This window comes from Notamacropus eugenii, chromosome 5, assembly GCF_028372415.1.
Source record: "Notamacropus eugenii isolate mMacEug1 chromosome 5, mMacEug1.pri_v2, whole genome shotgun sequence".
In the NCBI taxonomy this organism is placed as follows: Eukaryota; Metazoa; Chordata; class Mammalia; order Diprotodontia; family Macropodidae; genus Notamacropus; species Notamacropus eugenii.
The window spans coordinates 67,303,709-67,320,675 of NC_092876.1; the positions used below are offsets into that span (position 1 = coordinate 67,303,709).

The window sequence follows — 16,967 nt, forward strand, 5'->3', positions numbered from 1 at the left end:
TTGACTCATATTCTACACTTTCCAACTCTAATATTTTATGTTGGAAAGTGCCTTTGTGCACTGAGCTCCTTCCCAAATTACTTCATGATCACAGAATTGTAAGGGACCTTAGAAATCATTTAGTTTAGCATTCTCATTTTACAGATAGGAATCTAAGACCTAAAGAGTATCTTGCCCACGGTCAAACAGGCAGAGAGGCAGGATTCAAATCCAAGCCTCTAGCTCTAATTTTTTTTCCTACTACTTTGAGCGTCCTCACCTCAAAATGTGTTTGCTTCTAAAAGACCCCAAAAGGGAAGCATGTTCTCCTTGTGTCTCTCTCAGGGCTTTTTCATTATTTAAACAAAATGGAAGGTTTGGGGATAAAGTCTTTCTTCTTTGGGCTAGGGAAGTGGGAAGACAGAAAAATGGGCTGAATATCTCACAGGTGATCTAGAAAGAATTTGGCTCAGGCTAACAATGCTGCAGGGAAACGAGGGTTAATCAGACCAACCTAGTCCCCTCAGTCTTCTGGATGAGAGGAAGCATCATGGGCCTTTGTCTAAAGGGAGCATCTCCCATGGAGCTGCACGTGGGCTCTGGCTCTTGGTCTCCCCACTTATCACGGCCTTGTCCATTCTCCACAGGCTTCCACCGAAACCTCAACAACCACACCAACTATAAGCGGGTCATTCCAGATGTTCCATGGACCCTATACCTGGAGTATCCTCATCCTCACAGGAGTCCTCACTTACCTCTTTCAACTGCAGTGAAGCTTGGGACCTAGACTATGGAGACCATCAGCCTGGGTCCTGCTCAACCAATCTCCAGCACCGACCTCCCCTTCTCCCTGAGGACCCATTCCTTTTGGCTACCATCAGTACATCCCCAAACCCCCCACCTCAACTGAGCATCCCACGGCCTCCTTGGGAATTCTGATGATCTCCCCGTTATGGAGGGTCATGGATGTATTTCCCTCAATACTCTGAGGGTTAGAGTGATGAGAGAACAAAGTACTGACCCTTGACTCAATAAAGCTATTAAAACCCTGAGTGTGTGATCTTCCTGTCATATCCCCCCATTCCAGGGGCCCCTTAAAGCCCACACTCATCCCCAGCCCAAGCCCAGCAGCTTCTGATAGCATTCCCAGAGGTACCTCTTTCCTTCCCACCCCCCTTGCATGGTTACCCTGATCTGTGGGCCCACCATATCCTAGCCATGTCCCTTTCTCAGAACTTACTAGACAGGGGAAAGAAGCAGACAGAGCTCCAGAGACCCCCTAGCTCATCCTCAATCCCCTCACAGACTCTCAGGATTTGAGAACCCTAGTCTAGGGTTCTCTTTTTCTTGAGGCCTCAAGACATAAAGAGACTTGCCCAAGGTCACACAGTGAGTCAGAGGCAGAGTTAGGAATTTGGAGTTCCTGATCTCCCCCAAATCCTGCCTCAGCCATGAACCCACAGTCAAACAGCTGTACCCACAGACAGACAGCCATGGGAAACATCCTGACAGCCGGGGCCTCTGCCCTCCCCTCATTCAATCACCTTAGAAGGGTTTGAGGAAGGAAATGGGGGAGAAGGAGGCAGACCATTCTTTATAGTATAAGCCTCTGTGGTCTCCCCTGCCTCCATTTCTGCTTTGGTTACACCCTTGCCTGGTCCTCCTCTCTTCCCTCTCTAATCCATGCCCTACCTCCAGCCCCCCTCACCTCCATCCCCATACACTGAGGCAGGTTAGGCTCTAGGTCCAGCCCTCAGACCTCTGGACCCCTTTTACCCCAGACTGGCTGGATCCTAGTCTCCCCTGAATAGATTCTATTGGCCCCTCAGTCCCTGGTGGTTTTTATCTCTGAAGGCAAGGGTTTGGGCTCCCCAGAGAGAGGCAGTGCCAGGGCCCCACCACACCCTGAAGGTTCTTCTCTGGCACTTGGGGGAGGGGAGGATTGGCATCCGGTGGAGAGTCCCTGGCAAGAACTGACAGATGGACAGAAAGCTCAGAGTCTGTATCCCCTGGCCTGTCCCAGCCCCAGGTCCTGGGCTCCCTCAAGGGGGCAGGAGCCCTAGCCAGCCATCTTCCCAAAGAAGGGCAGAAGCCAGTCTCTCCTGTGCCCCTTCCCTCCCGTCTCTCCTTTCTTCTTCCTCTTTCTTTCTTTCCTCCCTTTTCTTCCCTTTCCCCTCTATCCTCCTTTCTCTCTCCCCCTCTCTCTTTCTCCCCTCTTCTCCTTTCCCTTGTTCCCTTCTTCTCTTCCTTCTTTTCCTCCCTTTCTCCTCTTTCCTCCTTTCCCTCTTTTCTCCTTCTTTATTCTTCTTTTTCTTTCCTTCTTTCCTCTTTTTCGCCCTTGCCTTTCCCTTCTTTCTTCTCCCTTTTCCCCCTCCCTGCTTTTCCCTGCCCTCTGCTATCACACAGGGTAGCGGGTGCCCTCTAGTGGCTAAAATGAGTGCCCTTTCTCCTAAGAGAGTCTGCTGGGATCCCAGCAGCAAAAATCAGGAAAGGATGGGGGTGGGGAGGCAGGGAGAAAATGTAGAATTCCACAAAATGGGGGACCTGGACTGAAGACACCCCCAAATATCAGATACAGGGACTTAACAACACAAGGAGAGCCAGGGAGACATTATAAAACATCTTATATTACAAAGACAGCATCTATACAAACATCTGGCCCTGTTCAGACACCACCCCCCCCCATTCTATCCCCTAAGTTGTCTGGAGTGAAGGACCTCAGAGCACTTGGACATCCCAGATCTGAGAAGGTCTTTCCTCAGTCCTGTCCCACAGCACAGCATGGTCTCTGTCATAGCCTTGGCCACCTAGAGAGATGCAAGGAGGTCATTCAGTGAGAGGATGAAGTGCCTTCCCAATCCTGGGTCCACAACCTCCAAAGGTCCCCCACCTCACCCTTCACATCCAGGATCTTGTCCTCAAACATCTCGCTGCAGATGTGCCCAGAGGTGTCGATATTCCATGTCTGTCTGGGCTGGCGGCTTTCACTCCAAAGCACCACCTTGGATCCAGGACTGGGTTGCCCAATCACCTGCAGGCTCATTGTTGGGGCCACCTGGACCCGCAGGAAGCCATTACATCCTCTAAGCAAGGCTCCAAGTCCTAAGAAAGTTCTTGGGGCACTGTCTGGTGCCCACCTCCTTCCAAGCCCTCACAATCCCACTCCATACTAGCTCCAGAAGAAGGATAATATCAGACTCTTGGGGCTGAAAGAATCCCCCAGGCCCAGAATGTTAATGCCTAAAGGAACTTCAGGAAAAAGGCCTTAGAAGACAGCACAGAAGAGCTGGAAGGAAGCACCCCCAGAGCTCTAGAGGTTCCTCCGGGTCCCCACTCCCCCGCATTGGAGTCAGAGCAATTGGAATCCTTGCTCTGCCTCTTACTTCCAAGGTCCGCCTCTGGACCCCAGGATCCTCCACTATACAATGAAGAGGTTGGCTTGGTCACCTCTGTAAGGCCCTCCCACCCCCGCATATACCCCAGCTACTTTAACTCACCCGCTGAGGCCACCTTCTATTTCTTTCATACATGGCTCTCCCCCATAAGGATGCTAACTCCTTGAGGGCCAGATTCTTTTTGTAGTTCTTTGTATCTTAGTTCCTGGCATACAGCAAGCACTTCATAAATGCTTATTGATTTATTACTTGCTTGCCATGGAGAATGTCCTCTCTCCTGATAGGATGTCAGCTCCTGGAGATCAGAGGCTGCCTCCCTTTTGTATTTGCACACATACCCCTTCCCCCAATCTCTATGCTTGGTATAGTCACTAGCACATAGTAGTCCCTTAATGAATGCTTCCGGCTTGTGTGACTTCCCCTAAGAGGTTGTAAACTCTCTAAAGGTAGTCTGATCTTGCTGTCTGTCTCAGTTCTCATACTGAACAGGATTTTGTAGAATACATGGTTAAGAAATGTTTGTTTAAAGAATGGATGAGAATGTCAGGGCTGGGAGAGCCCTTAGAACACAGGATGTCAGAGCTGAAAGGATCCTTAGAACACAAGATGTCAGAGTTGGAAAATCCCGTAGAGATGATCTAGTCTAGCACCCTCATTTTACCATAGGATGCTGAGTCTCATGGGAGGAGTAATTGGCCTAAGCTCACCCCAGCCAGTACAGCAGCACCTTCGTCCTTTCTGTTACCACGATCTTGCAAGCTAACATTCTGTGGGAATCTCCCTGCCAGACTGTCCTGGCTCTTTGGTCTATCTCATTCGTTTGGGCACTTCTTGGGGGAAAGGTCTATGAGACAGGTTTCCTTGACAAGGGCCCCAGGCATGCCCAGCCTCCCTGTCCCCAGCTTCACATACCTGGTTCTTCAGTAGTCCATCTTCATAATACCAGATACAGCTGCCCCCAGCTCGGGTCTCGGAGACCACAACCCTCCCAGCCTTCATGTCCTCCACGTCCTCAGGCACTGCCAACCACCTGCCCAGACCTTTGTTCCTCAGGCAGAAGTAAACTCGACGCTAAGGAAAGTGGGGAGCAGGGTGAGGAGGAAAGACCTGAGCCTTCCCTGGGTACCGCTGGCCTCTTTCACATTCCTGGAGTTAGCCCTGACCCCAGTCTCACTTCCCTTCTCCAACCTCACCTTTATAAGCAGGGTAGGGGCACCACAAACCCCCTCCTTTATACAGTGATGCCCATGTGGGTACACACATACACACACTCCTTCATGCTGATGTGGATATGCAGAGAAGTCACAGACAGCATGACATGAAGACCCCCACACAGAGTCACAGGCAGACACACATAAAATCCACACAGACTACTAGACCAGTTATATCTGCCCTTGGCCATACCTGCTTGATGGGATACAGAGAGCCGATCCTCTGGGTCCCGCTGTAGGTCAGCCAGTTGGTAAGTTCAGTGCTTCCCACCAGCCACTGGCGACCTCGAAAATCACTGTGCTCACATAGCACCCAGCTGGGGGCCGTAATCCAAGATGGGGAAACCAAGGCAGCAGCACAAAAGGGAAGAAGGAAATGGACATGTGGGAAAAGGTGGGGAGGAGGTCAGCTCTCTTTCTCACCAAAATGGAAGCATCCTGTCTCAGACATGGCTCCCATGGGAGGTGAGATTGGGAGATCAGACTGGGTTGCCTCTTTCTGTATCCCCCATGCTTAGCCTAGGGTCTGGCCCATAGTAGGTGCTAATAAATGTGTATTAATTGATTAGGGACCTAATGTGGGGTAGTTTGGTTCAGGGCCTGTCCCTACTTGATGGCTACAGGGCCCAAACATTGGGGAAGTCAAAAATCTAGTTACTGTGATTTTTTTAAAAAAGGCTCTGGGTGGCAGGGTGGTGGTGGTGGTGGTGGAACCCTCTCTTAGCCTTAGGGATAGAGCAGGAGAATATTTTGGATGGCACTGTCCTAGGTTTGGGAATCCCCCAGACTTTGGGGTCCTGTCTTCCATCATCGTCTCCCTTACGGCCTCTAGCTGTGTCCCACAACATACTCCTTCCCTCCTGTCCTATGCTTCCTTGGAAAGTTCCTTCCCTATGTCCTCCCCACCCCAGACCACCCAAGGGCTCCCTGGACTCACACGCCCCCCTTGATGCGAACGGACAGGACATGGTTATTGAACCCCTCTGCCTGAAGGCTCCGGACTTCTCCATTGAGCTCAATCTCCTTTCCCTCAAAGCACTCCAGCCCATAGAGGAAAATGGACGGCTCCGAAAAATGCTGGTGGATTAAGCATAGGATAAGACTTGACCCTGGATTCAGAGCCAGAATCGGGCTCAAAGTCACCACTCATAGTGGGAACAATGCTGGCTTTGGGTTTAATGCCACCTCTCACACTTACTAGTGGTATGACCTTGGGGGTCACTAACTCCTCTCAGCCTCTGTTTTATCACCTGAAAATGGGTAGATTTGTAGTAATATCTGTAGCACAGGCAGCTGGGGGGCCCTGTGGACTTTGAGTCAGGAAGACCTGAATTGAAATTTGATCCCAGATGCTAGTTATGTGACTCTGGGTAAAGTCTATCTGTCTCAGTTTCCTCATCTGTTAAATGGGAGTAATGATGACACCTATCTCCCAGGGTTGTTGTGAGGACAAAGGGGGGAAGGAGCAAGCATTCCTTAAGTGCCTAGAATGTGCCACAGTCCTAAGTGCTGACAAAAAGCGTCTCATATGATCCTTACCACAACCCTGGGAGACAGGTGCCCATTTTACTGGTGAGGAAACTAAAGGCAGACAGAGGTTAAAGGTCTAAGGCTCAGGTCTTCCCAACTCCAGGTCTAGAGGTCTATCCATTGAGTCACCTTGCATGTTTCCCAAACTTTAAAGCGTGATATAAATGCTAGCTGTCATCATCTTCATTACCAGCATGAGGCCACCTACTTCATGGGGTGGTTATGAGGGAAGCGCTTTGTGAAAACTAACTACATGTGAGCTATAATCCTTTGTAGAATGCCTTTACGTCTAGCTGTGTCCTAGCACGGGAACCCAGATAAGGCAGAGATGATTGATTACTCCGTTACAGAGGAGAAAGCTGGATCCTCAGGTGACTTGCCCACAGTCACACAGCCAGGACTAGAAAAATGAAGGTCTACTGACATCCACCCCCACCCTCTCCTCTACCTCCCCCTGCCCAGGCAGGGTCTTTTACTCACAATGTAAGTCTACTCCAATGGAAGCCCCAACTCTAGACCCAATACTGTTCCTAGAGGGAGTAGACCTTATGTCTTCATTCAGTCCATTCACCCCTAACCTTGGACCAAGAGAAAAGACTCTGGGCTCCAGCCTCATCTCCTCCAAGAAGGCCTCTCTGAAGTTGGGGGTGAGGAATGAGACTGCTCCTGGCAGGTCTCCCTCCAACATTAGTCACAGAATGTAGAATTCTAGAGCTGGGAGGGCCCTTAGAACAGGTAAGACCAGAGCTGGGAGGGCTCTTAAAATATAGAATGTCAGATCTTGGAGGGGCCTTAAACACAGAATGTCAGAGCTGAGAGGGCTCTTAGAACAGAGAATGTTGAAGGTGAGAGAGAATTTCCAACCCCCTCTTTTTCATAGGTGAATAAACTGAGACCCAAGGAAAGAGAAAATGAACCAAGGTGACTGAGCCAGGTCTTTTGACTCTCAGCTCAGCATGTTCTGTGACATCATTCTCCCTCTCCTCCTGAGGGAGCCAGGGCCTTTGGGAGTGGAGTGGTTACTCACCAGGGGGACCTTTCGCAGGGAGCTCAGGGAAGTGGAGGCCAGGCAGCCCATGGCTGTTAGTGTTGGAAACTCTCCCTCTGAGAGCACATGCTGTTCTCCCTCAAATTCCTGCTTCTCAAACAAGATCCAGCTGTTGGAATGAGGAGGCATTTCAGTCTGGCTATCTTAGACTCTAGACTAGAGAATCCAAGAAGTCTTTCTCCTGAGGCTGCAGGGCCCCAGCTCAGGCCCAGAGAAGGAAAAGTCTCCATCTTCAATCCTAAAACATGGATCCAGCCACCCTGCTCTCTATCACCCCTTTGTTCAGTAAAGTTGACCCTTTGGTAGCAGGCATTGAGGTCAGACTCAAGGAAGAATGAATTGATTAGTGTAAGGGCAGCCAATTCTAGGTGAACCAGGGCAAAAAGAGCATGGAAATCTCCTTCCCTGGGAAGTATCTCTTGCCATACTCTATCTCTTCTCCCCTTGTCTTAGGGTAAACTCTGGGGAGGCCTCTTCACCCCTATCCCATGAAGCCAGTCCTTTGTAACCCCAGCCTGAAAGTAGGGCCCCTCTCTCTCAGGAGCCCCTTCTGTTACCTGCCACCATGGACTCGACAGGACTGGGGCTGGAAGGAGGAGGGCAAAGAGGCCTGGTCATCCTCAAAAGAGATGTGGTCCCCAAGGAAATCAGGTCCTGAGAAGAGTTGAATCTGGGAACAGAGAAAATAAGCTGTTGGAGCTGGAGGGCCCATAAAACATGGAGTGTTAGACCACAGACTTCACAGTTGTAATCTCCTCATTGACAAACAAGGAGACTGAAGACCAGAGAGGAGATATGACTTACTGGAGGTTAGACAGGTCATTAGTGACAGAGATGGGATTTGAACTCACTCTCCTCTCTGATCAGGAGATAATGAAGAAGGAGGACACCGGAGAAGGAAAGAGAAAAATGGGGGAGGGCAGTGCCTAGATAAAGGCTAGAGTTAAGAGCAATGGGTAGAAGGTGCCATTCATCCACAAGAATTTATTAACTGCCTACAGTATGTCAGTCACTGTGCCAAGCACTGGAGATACAAAGAAAGCCAAAGGGATCCTTGCCCTCTGGGAAGTCATACTCTAATGAGAGAGAACATGCAAACAACTATGGACCAACAGCATAGAGACAATCAATCGAGGGCCGTCTCATGGGGAAGGCATTAAGATGAAGGAGGGTCCAGAATGGCTTCTTGCTGAAGGTAGTTGAGGCTGGAAGAAAGCCCGGGAAGCCAGGAGATAGAGATGAGGGGGGATCCTCTTCCTTACCTTAGAGACAAAATGTAGGTTGTGCTCCCCAACCTGGAAGAAATAAGAAGGAGGAATGAGGACCAGGAGAACATTGGGCTTCCAAGCTTAACCAGAACTCCAGCATGACCAAGAGCAGGAAGTATCCCTGGCTGCCCCTTCTAGGTTCAGTCCTGAACCCTGTCCACAGCAGAGCCCCCTTCCTGCTTTGGACTCTTTTCCAATCTCATCCCTTCAAGAGAAGCTCTGGCCTACCTCATCTGGGTCCACCTCATGGCCCTCTCTAAACCAAAGGCTCTGTCCCCACTGGCCTGTCCAACAAACTCCTCAGAGCATACTGAATGGGCCCGGGTTCCCAGGAAGAGGTACCTTCCATAGCCTCTGGCTCTTTCTAAATCATTGCCCCACCCACCGGAGACATTCTGTCCTCACCCTTGGCCCTGCCCTCCAACCAGGCAGGATTTCCCCAATCTACTTCTCCACATTGTCATACTCTTTACCTACCCAGCTCATTAGGCAGTGTCCACCTCCCAAATTGATCCTCCTCCCCAGCCCAGGTTTCTCAAAGGCATAACTTCCAACTCCATCCCTTCTACCTGGAGACTCCCTAACCCTCAGCCCTGCCTGGCCCACCAGAAAAGGCCCCATCTCCAATATCCCTCAAAGCCCCTGCCCACAGCCCTGCTCCTCCCACCAAAGAGGGCTGCCTCTCTTATCCTCCCATCTGGAGATCTCACTGACCTGCAGAATGGGCTGCAGGGAGGTGATGGTGCTGTTGCCAGCACCCCAGTCATCACAATTTCGGTACACACCCTTCTCGAGTACATACTGCTCCCCAGAGAAGCCCACCTGTTCATAGGCCACCCACCTATAGGCAAAAAGAGGCTGTGAGTTGGGGAGAGCCTGGGAATGCATGAGAAAGGGGGACCGTAGGCCTTAGGCCCTGAGATTGTTAGACAGAGAAGGCGATGGTATCCAGTCAAGGGTCACATATACAGAAGTGTGTGTGTATATGGGGAGAGTATAGGGCAAGAAGCCTGAACCAGGGTACTGAGCTTCTGAGAAACTGGGGCCCCTGTTCATGGGGATGGAGAAAGGGATGAGAACTCCTCATTCTAAGCAATGTAAGCTTTGTCAACAGCCATGTGGGTTGAGTAGTACAAGATCTATCTGTCCCCTTTGTTAGATAGAGAAACTGAGGTTCTGGGAGGATAAAGAACTCATTCAAGGTAAAATAGTTAGATAGGATGTGCCAAAGCCAGTGCTTTGAACCCAATCCCTGGTTCCATGGCCACCACAATATGCTCCCCACCATATGTCCCGAGGGCCCCCTCCTCTTCTCCCATCGGTCTCTGTCTTGTTTTTACCTTCTCTTTCTTTCTCTGCTTCTCTGTCCCTCTCTCACATACACCCTAGCATCCCCTAGCTTTCCTTTCTCATTCTTTCTCTTTCTGCTTGTCTGTCTCTACATTTGTCTCTCTCTCTCTACCTTTGCACTTCTCTCTCCTCTCTGTCTTTCTCTGTCTATTTCTCCTCTCTCTGTCTCTGTCTCTCTCTGTCTCTCTCTGTCTCTCTGTCTCTCTCTCTCTCTCTCTCTCTCTCTCTCTCTCTCACACACACACACACACACACACACACACACACACACACACACACATACACACACCCCTAGGACCCCCTTCTTTTTCTGTCCTCTTGTCTCTTTCTTACTGTGTCTCTGCCTGTCTCTCTCTTCTCTGTCCCTCTATCTGTCTGTCTTTCTTCCATGCACCCCTCTTTGGGCACCTTTCCATCAGACACCCTCAGTCTGATGCTGCCAGTCCATGCCCTCCCCCCAGGGTCCCTCCCACTTAAGTACCCTCTCCTCACATTCCCACTGGTCACTCACACGCCACTCAACACGTGGATGGCTTGAGTAGTGAGGCCGTGTCCAGCCAGCTGCACATCAGGCAGTGCCTCACTCAGTCCCACACTCTGTCCCTCAAAGTCCGCAGCCTCAAACAGCATCACAGCTGGGTCCGAAAAGTCCTGAGTACAAACAGACAGTCAACCTCTCCAGTTCCCATTCCTGTCACCCCTACCCCACAGCTCCAACTTATAAGGGGATGCTGGCCCAAATAGAAAACTATTGGTTATAAGGAGATGGGCTACCAATGAGAACGCCACCAATGCCCTGAAAGAGAAACCAGACACAAGGCAAGAGCCTCCTCTCTAAGTGAAGAGGAGGAAGGGAGATGGACAAAATAACCCCTAGAGATGCTCCCTTACCGTACGGATGACCCTCAGGGAGGTCAGGGATTCATCATAGCCACCCCAGTGGGACCAGTCTGGATACTCGCCTTCCTCCAGCAGGTACTGGTGTCCTCGGAAACCTTCTTTCTCATAGCCTACCCAGCTATGTCAAGAGACAGACAGACAGACAGATTCCCTTCAAGTCCCTACAGCCTCTGCCACTAAAGTGATCAGAGGGAGGGTCACTGGGGAAGCTAGTGCCACTAGAACTGAGTATCATCCAGGTCCTAGAGCTCAGAGGACAGTGGGGCACCATTTGGGGCTGGGGGGAGGAGGCCAAGACTAAACCCAGGGATCAGGAACGTAGAGGGGAAAAGTGGCCAATATGAAAGTGGGGAGGGGGTAAAGAAAGTTCAGGGGTGTCAGAGGTCAACATTCTGTGGTGTTGAGTGAAGAGAATGGATCCCCAGCCCCTTACCAGCCCCCAAGGATACGCAGGGAGCCCACAGTGGCCAGGCTGGGGCTCTGCTCATCCTCTGGGTTCCTCAGGTCATAGATGTCTCTGCTCACTTCCCAGCAGTGACCCTGGAAGTCCGTGGCCTCATACACCAGGGCCTGGCAAGGGGGGGGATGGAATGCCAGGCTTATGGGGAGGATCAGGACATTGGGGTCTTGACCCCAACCGTGGTCCTGCATCTACCCCCTCCTCCAGCCTCCTTGTCAGGGCCAGAACTAGGATTCCCATGACCCTCCAATACAGAATAATCATCCTGCCTCTCTGAACCCCTATCCCCCTTACCCTTGGATGGGTTCCCCATCCATTTGCTAAGTCTTATCTCCCTCACTGAGGCTTCTACTCCCTTCACTAGGTCCCTATTGACCTGGTATATCTCTTCATGAGACTCCCATCTTTAGCATGCTCCTGTCCCCACACCAAGCTCCTACCCTTATCATCACTGAGAATTGATTCCCTTAATGAATCCCCTTTCTTTTCACTGAGTGACCTTATCCTCACTGAGTATCCACTAAGCCCTGTCAACCATTGGAAACTTCCATTCTTTTTGCTGAAGCCTGAGTTGGGTATATTAGAAGCTGTTTCCCAGAGGGTCTCAGAGGGCTCAGGAGAAACCCTTCCCCAAAGGGCCATGGACCCCTTACTCCTAGAATCCCCTACCCTTTCATCCTTTAGGGAAACTCTTATCTCCAAGGCCTCCCTGGTCACACCTTCCTCACAGCTCCCACAAAATAGGTCCCTGGAGGCACTGTGAGGAGGTAGGCTTTAGATCTTACCTTGGGCTCCCCTGGCTTCTCCACAGTGGGACAACCCTGTAGGGAGAACAAAGTAAATCCTAGGCTGGAAAGAGGAGAACAGAGACAAAGCCAAGGAAGGGACAGAAAGAGCCAGTTCTTTAGGGGGCTGACTCCTGGAGAGAGTTTCTTTTGACCTTTCGCCTTTTTCACTCTGGCCTTTCCATCACACAAAGTGGATGTTGCCTGGGAGGCTTTTCCCACAGTCAGAGAGGCCTTTCCCTCCCTGCTTCTCTACTGTCATTGAGGCAATTCCCCCACTCCCTTCTTCTTTCTCCCCTCTCCACCCCCCTTGATGTGCTGATCAGGTTGCATCCCTCTTCAGACCTAGCGCTCCCTGAGAGGAAGGGGCAATGACTGAGCGTAACAGTGGAGGCTAACGATTACTGCTTTCTTGGGTCTGGCCCTCACCAGTCTCAAAGGCTTCAGGGAGTTGACATGAGGGTCAGAAGAACCCCAGGCTTCCGGGGTAGGATAGACCCCAGGCTCCAGGATGCAGGGAACCCCAGTGTAGTAGGGTTTGGAATACAGCAACCACCTGGAGAGAGGCAAGAGTGTCCTTGATGTGGTCCTAGCACATACAGAAACATGGAGCCAGAGAATGTGCAGGGGCTCAAGCAAGGTAGGGAATCATGGGCTGGTTAGAGGGAGATCCAAGAGTCCCCTTGGGAGATACTGGGTCTGGGAGAGAAGTGAACATTGTCACATCCCATGAGTTCTTCTCTGGGGCAGGAACTCAGGCAGATGGGTGGAATTTAGGAATGGGAAGGGAATGGAATCCTGAGTCATCCCATCTTACAATCCAGCAGTGACAGTAACAGATGATGCAAGTAAGGGCTGTCCTTGTCCCTGGGTATCCTCCAAGGCTTCTGTCAGCTTCACCTGGACACCCTCATTGCCTTCCTTTGAGAAGAGGCTGATCTCGGGGATGACATAGTCCTAGGGAAGACGGAGGGAATGAGAGGGAGACAAGATGCTCAGACTCTAAGGAGAATCAGCAGGTCCCTGGGCCTTGGTTCTGGGGTCATCTTGTCCAGAGGCAAGGGGATGGATAAGATGGCCTTTGAAAGGCCTAGCCAATGACTCAGAGTCAGGAGCTCCTCAGACAGATGAAAGGCACCTTGATTAGTACACATCTGACCCGTGGCCTTTGGGCAGGCCCCTTCTCATATTGCCCTAGTTGGGCTTCCTATCTGCTATTGTTATATATTCTCTCTGGCTATCCCCCATGCTTGGACCTCTTTCTCTCCTCCACTCTGACATCTGACCTCCCGGCCTTCCTTGAAGTCCTAACTAAAATCCCATCTTCTACAGGAAGCCTTCCCCAGGCCCTCTTAATTCCAGTGTCTTCTCTCTGTGAATTATTTCCTGTTTATCCTGTATACAGTTTATTTTGTATTTATCTGCTTGCAAATTGTCTCCCTGTCTTTTGCTTCTTTTTGTATCCCAAGCTCTTAGCCCAGTACCTGACACATAGTAGGCACTTAATACATATTAATTGACTGATTATCTCTTGATCATCATATTTCTCCGGGACAGTGAACACAGTATGCATTTTATAGAAGAGAAAACTGAGATTTATAGAGGCACAAGTAGCAAGGTGAGTTGGAATTCAAAATCAGGTCACCTGATTCCAAATCCAGCACCTATTTTACTATACCTCACTGCTCCATTTTACAGGTGAGGAAAATAAAGCTCAGAATTGGCAAGTGACACACCCAGGGTCACACAGCTGATATCAATGCCCCTTCCATCATACTCCTAGAATTACACCAACATTCCAGTGCCTCGTGTACACCCTATATCAAACTGCTTGCCTTCTCAAGCAGGAGGTACGGGAGGGATCATTTGGAACTCAAAATTTTGAAAAACAAATGTTAAGATTTTTTGTGTATATGTCATTGAAGAAAATGTAACAAAATTAAATGTAAAAAAATTTAAGTGCTACAATGTGTCAAGGGGATATAAAGACAAAAATGAAACAGTCCCTGTCCTCAGGAAGCTGATATCCTGCTGGGAGAAACAACCTGCACAATAGGCAGGTCATGGAATGAGATGTGTGAGGAACAGTTCACAGGACACTTGATGGCGCTCTCCAATTGGCTATATTCTTTCCAACCTCACTGACACAAATGGATAAACCCATCCCTCATTTTCTTCTACTGAACCTTTGCTCATCACAGTCCTTATACCTGGGGCACCATTCCCTCGTTCAAGGTTCCACCCAAGTGATGCCTTTCCCATGTACTCTCCTTGATCTTCTTATCTGAATGGGATCTTCCCTCTCTCAAGTCTGCCATCTGTACTAACTAAACTGTAAGCCCTTTGAGGAATTACAGCCCTCTTGGTATCTCTTTCCATGCCTACTTCTGAGTTGGATATAGAGCAAGAATAAAAATCAAGGTACACCCAACAGCCCCAGGGGGATTATTCTCATTTTACACACGGGGAGAATGATTTGTCCAAGGTCACACAAATAGTTTCAGAGACAGGATTCTAACCTAGCACCTTTGACTCCAAAGTCCTGACCACTTTCCACTATGCCACATTGCCCCTCTAAAATGAGAAGTTTATCACAGATAATGAGTAAATGATTTGCCCTGCCCCCTCCCTTTGGACTTTATCACAGACCTGGAATCTGGAGGACACAGGGGAGTCACTACGTGGAGGCCTCTAAGACAATCACAGTGTGTCCCTGATCCTTCCTCCAGGCCCAGATTTCCCCTGAAAACTTCCCTGGTTTCTCTCTCAGGCCCAGCCCAGACCAGTCCAGAACAATGAGGGCCTGTGTGCAGACCCCTTGGCCTCCTCCCTACCTCCTCCCCTCACTGAGCTCTGCCCAACTTCCTGAATTAGCTCCATCAGTCTGGGGCCCATAGTGGTTCCTTATTACTTCTGGGGGCGCATCTGATGGTGTACAGCCTGAAATCCTTGTTCCTTCTCTTCCTAACTCCAGCCAGTTAAGGAGAGGAACCACCTCCTCCCCTTAACCTTGCTCGTATACTTAGATGCCCCACCCCACCCCAATTCCAGCCAGGCAAAGTAGCACTAGATGATACAACGGATAGAGGGTTGGGCCTGCAGTTGAAGTGCTGAATTCAAATTTGGCCTCAGACACTTACTAGCTGTGTGACTCTGGGCAGATCACTTTACCTCCACCTGCCTCAGTTTCTTCAACTGTAAAATGGGGATAATAATTGCATCTACCTCCATTCCATTCCAACTTTTACTTCTAAAAGAGTGAGGGGCAGAGTCATATCTCCTCCTTCAGAGGAGGAGCTCTCTAAGGACAGGAAGTATGTCTCCCTGTTCAGACTTGGGGCTCCCTTTAAGGAGAGATTATGTCTTTTACTGTTTGGGGATCATCCTGAGACTTAATGCTCTCTATCCCCCAGACTCTGTGGATAGGCAGGGGGATGAAGGGTGGGGAAGGATAAAGAATACTCCCCGACCAACTCCCATCCCTCACCTCCATTAAACTGCTTTACTCACTCTGATGATTCTCCTGAGGGAGCCAATGGTCACAGGACTCCATGCTGTGCCCGACACCCTTAGCTCCATATCACCCTCGGGGAGAACCAGCTTCTGACCCTGGAATCCAGGCTTCTCATATAACATCCACCTGTGGGCACATTGGACACCTGGGGAGGGGCCCATAGGGTACAAGGGCCTTCCTCCAAAGCCTGACCCAAAGACCAGTCCATCCTTGGGCTAATCCATTCAGTTCTGAGAGTGGCAACAAGACTGGTGCTTTTGTTTCTATCAGTGACTGGTGGGGAAGCAGACAAGGGGCTTCATCCGTCTCCTGCCCTCAGTGGACAAGGAGGCCATGCCAGGGGAGTTAGCCAAAGGCATAACGTCTATCCTCAGCCCTCCTGATCACACCCCTGTCAGCTATGGCCCCTACTCACCCTCCTCGTAACACCCGGAGGGACACTGGAGGGGGAAGCCAGCCTGTGGCATCAGTGACATCATCCCAGACCTCCCGGGCTTCACCCAAGCATCCGGGCTCAGAGAAGAGGATGATCTAGAGATGAGAAGGGAAGGTCAACAGATGGGCCAGTCCTTCCCAAAAGGGCCACCGTCTCTCCCTGTAGTGCATGCTCCCTGCCCTTCCTCCATCCTGATTCATTCCAGCCCGTTGACCCTTGTCCCTGGACCTATGCCCACTGATCCAATCATGCTCAGACCTTTAACCTTTATGACTGTTGACCCCTCTGGCTGGGCCTGATCCGTCCCCTCTCCTACTGCACTGGCCCACTCCCCTCTGCCCTCATCTGTCAATCAATAAGCATTTATAAATTGTCCACTGTGGACCAAGCAGCCAGAGAGATAGAAAGATGGCCTTCCCTAACCCCGTCCCAGCCCCCAAGGCCTTCCCATCAACCCCTTTCACCCTCAGTACCTTTCCTGGTCTGGTGTTTAGTTTTCCTTGTTCTTTTTCTTCCCATCTCTAACCAGATAAGGAAAGGAGGCAAGAAAAGGATGTTCAGGAAGATCACTGTAGGCAGGCCCCCCCCAGCCCTGACCCCACTTCTCCTTCCTCCCTAGGCCTATTATTCTGAGGAGGGGTCCACAGGCTTTCCAAGGGAGATACAACACAGAAAAAGGTTATGAACACTGGATTTGGACTAATCCCCTCATTTATCAGAGGAAGAAAGCAAAGGCCCATGAAGGACGGTGACTTGCCCAGGGTCACACAGGATGGAACATGAGGTTCACCAGAGCCATGATTTCAACCCAAGTCTTGTAAACCAAGACTTTTCTCATTCTATTACGTGAGCTTCCCCCCACCCCTTGGCATGCTGAGTGTTCCTCACTCCCTTTCCCCAGACTCCTGTGCCCCTTTGTCCCATGGCTAGCTCAATACCCAGAGTAGTACCTCCAAAAAAAAAAAAAAATTAGGCAGCTAGGTGATACAGTGCAGTAGATAGAATGGTGAACCAGGAGTCAGGAAGAACTGTGTTCAAATCCAACTCAAACACTTTCTGGCTGTGTGTCCCTGGGAAAGTCATTTAACTTC

The 16,967-nt window shown here is 50.3% G+C and overlaps 1 protein-coding gene and 1 long non-coding RNA gene across 4 annotated transcripts in view; one reads left to right on the forward strand and one right to left on the reverse strand.

Moving 5' to 3' along the window:
* LOC140504470 (uncharacterized) overlaps positions 1–1,031 on the forward strand; it is a 7,937-nt gene extending 6,906 nt beyond the window's left edge. For both annotated transcript variants that reach the window (XR_011967115.1, XR_011967116.1), the window contains exon 3: positions 627–1,031. This is a non-coding gene — a long non-coding RNA (uncharacterized lncRNA). The remainder of the gene's footprint in view (positions 1–626) is intronic.
* Positions 1,032–2,586: 1,555 nt separating this feature from the next.
* The window catches only part of CRYBG2 (crystallin beta-gamma domain containing 2), a 37,234-nt gene continuing 22,853 nt past the window's right edge, over positions 2,587–16,967 (reverse strand). For both annotated transcript variants that reach the window (XM_072609457.1, XM_072609458.1), the window contains 18 exons: positions 16,350–16,397; positions 15,856–15,971; positions 15,437–15,566; positions 12,744–12,883; positions 12,356–12,482; positions 11,927–11,962; positions 11,115–11,251; positions 10,673–10,799; positions 10,293–10,432; positions 9,146–9,272; positions 8,426–8,458; positions 7,721–7,833; positions 7,143–7,272; positions 5,523–5,662; positions 4,779–4,902; positions 4,287–4,445; positions 2,875–3,034; positions 2,587–2,786 (listed from right to left, as the gene is read on the reverse strand). In XM_072609457.1, the coding sequence (XP_072465558.1) occupies positions 2,698–2,786; positions 2,875–3,034; positions 4,287–4,445; positions 4,779–4,902; positions 5,523–5,662; positions 7,143–7,272; positions 7,721–7,833; positions 8,426–8,458; positions 9,146–9,272; positions 10,293–10,432; positions 10,673–10,799; positions 11,115–11,251; positions 11,927–11,962; positions 12,356–12,482; positions 12,744–12,883; positions 15,437–15,566; positions 15,856–15,971; positions 16,350–16,397 (2,076 nt within the window). In that variant the 3' untranslated portion in view covers positions 2,587–2,697. The remainder of the gene's footprint in view (positions 2,787–2,874; positions 3,035–4,286; positions 4,446–4,778; positions 4,903–5,522; positions 5,663–7,142; positions 7,273–7,720; positions 7,834–8,425; positions 8,459–9,145; positions 9,273–10,292; positions 10,433–10,672; positions 10,800–11,114; positions 11,252–11,926; positions 11,963–12,355; positions 12,483–12,743; positions 12,884–15,436; positions 15,567–15,855; positions 15,972–16,349; positions 16,398–16,967) is intronic.